Raw genomic sequence first — 5,762 nt, forward strand, 5'->3', positions numbered from 1 at the left:
ACTTGTTGAATTCAAAATAATCAAAAGTATTCTTGACCATCACTTTAAGATCAAAGATTTAGGAAATACTCAAATATTTCTTGGGTTGGGAGGTGGCTCATTCTAAACGTGGTATCACAATTTCACTACTTAATGACTCGGGCCTTTTGGGATCCAAGCCTGCTCCCAGTCCCCTTGACCCATCTATGAAGCTTCACCAAGACAATGGCAAACCCTTTATAGATATAGCAACATACAAAAGATTAATTGAACGTTTGTTATACCTCAACACCACCCGACCTGACATTACTTTTGCCACTCAGCAGCTGAGTCAGTTTTTGCATGCCCCTACCATGACACACTTTCATGTAGATTGCATAGTGGTCAGATACCTGAAACATAACCCTGGCAGAGGCCTACTTTTCCAATAAACTCTGAAGTTCAGCTCATAGGATATTTTGATTTTGACTGGTCCGGTTGCCTTGACTCAAGAAAATCTATATCGAGTTATTGTTTCTTCATTGGATCTTCTCTCATATCTTGGCGTCCCAAAAAGCAGCAAACTATCTCAAGATCCTCATCTGAGTCTGAGTCTCAAGATCCTCATCTAAGGCTGAGTATATAGCTCTTTCTACTGCCACTTGCGAACTGTTATGGCTACTTCACTTGCTTCAGGATCTTCACATCACATCCACGAGACAACCTGTACTGTATTGTGACAGCCAAAGCGTACTCCACATTGCTTCCAACCCCGTGTTTCACAAGAGAACCAAGCACGTCGACATTGATTGTCACCTGGTCAGAGAAAAAGTACAAGATGGAATTCTTCGGCTGCTGCCAATTACTTCCCAAGAGCAACTTGCTGACTTTCTCACTAAGGCTTTGGCGCTTCCAAAGTTCAACATGTTCATCTCCAAGCTTGGCATGATAGACATTTATAATGCTTAGCTTGAGGGAGGCTATTGAGATATATTGTGTTAATCTAATCTAGGCTGAGATTGCATAAAATTGATCCATTGCCTTTAATTTGTTGATAGCTCTGTATATAATTTTCTGCACTCTCTTATTGTAATTAGATTGACAGATTCCAAATTCAATACACGAGTTGGTTATTCTCCCAACTGTTTTATGTTATTCTCAATTCCATTCTATTATGAATCTTCTTTCAATAATATAAGGGAGACACAAGGATTTTCAGACATGTTATTTTTAATTGCCTGTATGCATTGTAAATAGAAAATCTGTCTAGTCTCATGGAAATGATAATTTAGTCAAAATGATCATGCCAAACTTTTGATAATGCTTGAAGTAGTGCAACCATATGACTTATGGATGCAACATACATTTTTTGGGTACTATATAGGTTCAAACAATGTCACGAATGTGTTGAACACATTTAATATGTTTAACAATACTTTTGATGAACGATCTATCATAATTCAATGAATATGACCACTTATACTACAAGGTATTATCTAGTCATTGATATTTACATTGGTTGAGATACATTTATAAAGATGATTTCAATGTCGATGGGAAAAAATAGAAAGCTATTTGCCCAACGACCAAATATAATAAGAAGTGATGTGAAACGAGCATTTGGAATAATTCAAACTAAATTCTCGATCGTTTGTGGTCCAAGACGTGTTTGACACATAAATAACGAAACATAAAATATCTATGCATAAATCATATTCCATAACATTGAGGACAAATCTCATACATATTGCATAGATTTTAATTACGATCACATACTAATTTTGTAATATATGTGCATACGATCACGTACTAATTTTGTAATATATATGCAAACGCGAGAACATATTTGCGAAAAATTAAATTTATCAACTCCAAACAAATTTTGTGGAGCACTTTTTAAATATAAGATTGAGATGGTTTAGTTTGATTATGATTAAACTTAAATCTCATGAAATGAAAATGTATGATTTCTCCTTCTAATGAAAATTAGAAGTGAGCAAAAAAAACCAATGTAAATAACAATCTTCAAAATCAACAATACCCAAAGTTAGACCTAGAAGGAAATATTTTAAAAACACAAATTTTAATCATTCTCATCGCATGAAAAAGATCCCATCGGAACAAAGAAATATATAGAATTATATTATTTATTTATTATTTATTTATTCATTTTAAATATTAATAAATTTGGGTTTGAAGTTTGAACTCCAAAATATATTTTGGCCCAACTAGCCCAAAAGATCAAAAAGTCTACACCACAAAAATAAAAATTGAACAAATATTCATCCACGAAATTACAAAACCACCCCTACAACCCACAAAATATCTCTTCATCAGATTCGCGTGGCACGTTGGTCATATTCCAAGGGTACGAAAGTAAAACCCCTTCCCCCCAAAAGGCTAATACTGTCATCCAACTAAACCAACAACACGTATCAAACACATTCAAATCCCAAACAAACTCGCAATCTTTCAAAATACACACACAAAGAAAACACAAACAAACCCAATAGCCAATAAAATCAAATCACACGGATCGATGACGTGGCAAAATATAAACGAAATCCCGCGTAAACCCTAAACTTCAATTTTTTCTCTTTTCAGATTTTGTGAGCGTTTTCTCTCCTATACCCTTCATTCCAACCCTTCTTATCCCCTTCTCCCCTCGCTCCAGAAACCTCACAACAACGCTCCCAACTCGTTGCCCTCACTCGCTCTGACTCACTCCGAATCCGTAACTCGTTTTCGTTTATTTTCTTCGATCGTCATGCCGAAAGCCAAATCCGACTCCAAAGCCGCTGATAGCCGGTAAAATTTTCTTTTCGTTCGTTTTTTCGCTCCTGTTATTCAGTTTTTCAGTTTCGAGTTCTAGATCTGAATCGTTTGATCTGATTTTTTGTGTTGTTTTTTTGATTTGTAGGTTGAAACGGAAAGGCGCTGGAACTGGAAGGAAGCAGACGAAGAAAGCTGCTAAGGATCCAAACAGGCCTAAGAGGCCTCCCAGTGCTTTCTTCGTTTTCATGTATGAAAATTTCTACTCTAATTTTGTTTTAATTGTAACTTTTTTTAAAGTTGTTTTAGTGGTTTTTGGTTTATGATTATGATTATGATTATGATTCAGGTCTGATTTTAGAGAACAGTATAAGAAGGATCATCCTACCAACAAATCTGTTGCCGCTGTGAGTAATTTATTTTCCTTTTTTGGTATTTTCAATTTTCTTTTTTTCTTTTGAAAACCTAATTCCTAATTTATGGTGGAAAATCATTTAGGTTGGAAAAGCTTGCGGTGAAGAATGGAAATCCTTGACTGAAGAGGTGAATAATTTTAAAATAATTATAATGATTAATCTTATGCCTTTTTGGAGCAATTTTTTTAACCTTGGATAGATTTAAGTATTAATTATTAATATTGAATTATTATATGTTTCAGGAAAAGGCTCCCTATGTTGCTAGGGCATTGAAGAAGAAAGAAGAGTATGATATAACTCTTAAAGCTTACACTAAGAAACTGGTAAATACTCATAAAATACTCATATTCATGCTTATATTTTAGCTATTTCTACTGTATTGGTGTTAATTATTTTGTTTACAGTGATTAATTGAAGTTTGTTTTTTGATTTGTTAGGAGGGGGGGAAAGATGATGAAGAAGGTTCTGACAAGTCAAAATCTGAAGTCAATGATGAGGACGAAGATGAGGTAGTTTCATCAATTCATTAGATTTGTGTTATTATCACAATGATTACATTCTAGTAATGAATTAATGGTTTTTTACTTTGTTTTGGAAATTGTGTAGGAGGATGATGAAGAAGATGATGATGAGTAGAGTTGCTGTTACACAAAATCTTAATGAGGGAGAAGGTTCTGACAAGATTAGGAAAGTTGGGGAAACATATGTTATGTTTAGATTGGGTTATTATATGTTGGGAAGTTTCACTAATGTACTGTTATTTTTAAGATAGTTTATGGATTTTTGTTGTCTTTTCTAGAGATTTTAGATAGTGAACAATCCTAATTATCATTATCCTGTAAAAGTCAATGCTATGATACTTTCAATTCTGTTCTGTCTCTTCTAACTTTTTTATTTCGGTTCTTGTCTTTACAAACCCGTTTTAACTCTAAAACAAACAGCTCTTCTATGAGTTTCAAGCAACTTACAATACATTATTCAATGATTGTATTCAATCCTCAACCAAACAAATCTCGAATAAGAGTGTTGTCAATGAAGTTGATGCAAACAGAATGGAGGTCAAGGGTGAATTTGGACAGTAGTAATCGGTAATTAAAGAGGCGAGTGTGATTGGTTGTGTTTGATTTGAAGTGGAACAAATGAGAATGTTCATTTTTTAATAAATATTGTGAAAAAAAAAATCTAGTAAATGGCCTTTAATGATTTCATTCTACTCCATTCAACCTCAACCACTCATTCAAATACTAGTATATTTAAAGAAAATCTGAAATTGCCGTAGTATATATGGATGATGATTGATCGATCAATTTTTAATTTAGTCCAATTCAAGAACTCCTAACTTGATTACACTTTAATAAATATGTTTGTTATTGTCATGTTAAGATTGAGATCTTGCATAAGATCGGGAGAGGATACTTCGATCATAAATCATAAAATCGTAATTAAGATTGAAAGATTCAAGATCCAGGGGAGTAGCAAGATTGTAAAACAAACTATTGTAACTAAAAATGTAAGATAATAACTAATCGAACAATAATACTATATATTTGAAGTTTTTTACATGATAAGCCGTATTTGTGGGAAAATGATCTTTGTTGAACCGTAATCATAGTGTTTTGCCATCTTGTCATTCTTCTCGGTTTGTAATGGTGTTAATTGAAAAACAATGGTAATCGACTGTCATTGCTCAAGATCGCACATAATATACAATTTTATGATTTTTTTCGTAAAATTTGGCCAACACCAGATTCTACTTATGATCGGAATATTGGAGGCGAGTGAAAATCATGAAGTCCTAAGATTTTAAGATTTAAATTTAAATCATGATTCTACCAACCTTTATTATACTTAACAACTTGCCAAATATTTGAGTTTCCCTTTGATATCTGTTAGGGTCAAGAATTCTGAATTTAATTTCTTACTTGTCAAAATTAATTATAAATTGACTAGATGGAAAGGCAAGTTTAACAGCACCTCAAATAGTTATTCGAGTTTTGGTATCATATAGGTACATCCATTGGGGTTCGGATAAATATCTCAGGGCATCACATTCTTGAAATCAATATCTAGCAGGGTGCTTATTGTGCGGATCACGATTGTTAAAACCAAAGTTTTATTTCCGTGCAGGTAAAAGTGACATCTCTTTATGGTATGATTAATTGTTACTCCTATCTTTAATTTCTTTGTCAATATGTTCCTTTTGTCCACTTTACCGACACTTAAGATTCAAGAAATTTTGATAACTTTTATAATTTGCTGGCCACTCACGTTCAGTCACATATTTAGGCTCTTATCTTGGATAGTGATGCTGATGGCTTAATCATTTGGGGAGGTTCAAACTCTAGGTTCATATTCAACCATAAGCGAGTAGATACATAGACGTGGCTTCATGTTAAGTTTCACAACAAAACCTTATTAACTTATTACTCATGATTCTTGTCTTTGGTTATGCAAATTAAAAATACTTACAAAATTTAAACACTATTTTTGGACAGTCTATCATGTGTCTCTTCCCACTAATGCATCTCATTTAAGATTTCTCTTGTCACTCCTAGAATAGCAAAGAATGTTTTTAAGGTTTATGTTGACTTTTTTCAAGATCAACTGGTGCTGCTT

General features: G+C 33.4%; 1 protein-coding gene across 2 annotated transcripts; it reads left to right on the forward strand.

Moving 5' to 3' along the window:
• Positions 1-2,482: 2,482 nt before the first annotated feature.
• Positions 2,483-4,020, forward strand: LOC131609013 (HMG1/2-like protein). 2 transcript variants are annotated; one of them, XM_058880646.1, is made up of 7 exons: positions 2,483-2,766; positions 2,879-2,980; positions 3,080-3,137; positions 3,229-3,273; positions 3,389-3,469; positions 3,584-3,655; positions 3,756-4,020. In XM_058880646.1, exons 1-7 carry the CDS (start codon positions 2,726-2,728, stop codon positions 3,780-3,782), a joined length of 426 nt encoding a protein of 141 aa, XP_058736629.1. In that variant the 5' UTR covers positions 2,483-2,725; the 3' UTR covers positions 3,783-4,020. The 2 variants fall into 2 exon arrangements, with proteins under 2 accessions (XP_058736629.1, XP_058736620.1); XM_058880637.1 differs by having other exon boundaries at positions 2,502-2,766; positions 3,753-4,020.
• The last annotated feature ends 1,742 nt before the right edge of the window (positions 4,021-5,762 follow it).

This window comes from Vicia villosa, linkage group LG1, assembly GCF_029867415.1.
Source record: "Vicia villosa cultivar HV-30 ecotype Madison, WI linkage group LG1, Vvil1.0, whole genome shotgun sequence".
In the NCBI taxonomy this organism is placed as follows: Eukaryota; Viridiplantae; Streptophyta; class Magnoliopsida; order Fabales; family Fabaceae; genus Vicia; species Vicia villosa.

Bases quoted from the DNA above. Each gene is read 5' to 3' on its own strand.
- LOC131609013 (XM_058880637.1), top strand. From the start codon at position 2,726: ATGCCGAAAGCCAAATCCGACTCCAAAGCCGCTGATAGCCG. The intron at 3,138-3,228 runs GTGAGTAATTTA...AAAATCATTTAG, and splicing joins CCAACAAATCTGTTGCCGCT to GTTGGAAAAGCTTGCGGTGA. The intron at 3,656-3,752 runs GTAGTTTCATCA...GAAATTGTGTAG, and splicing joins ATGATGAGGACGAAGATGAG to GAGGATGATGAAGAAGATGA.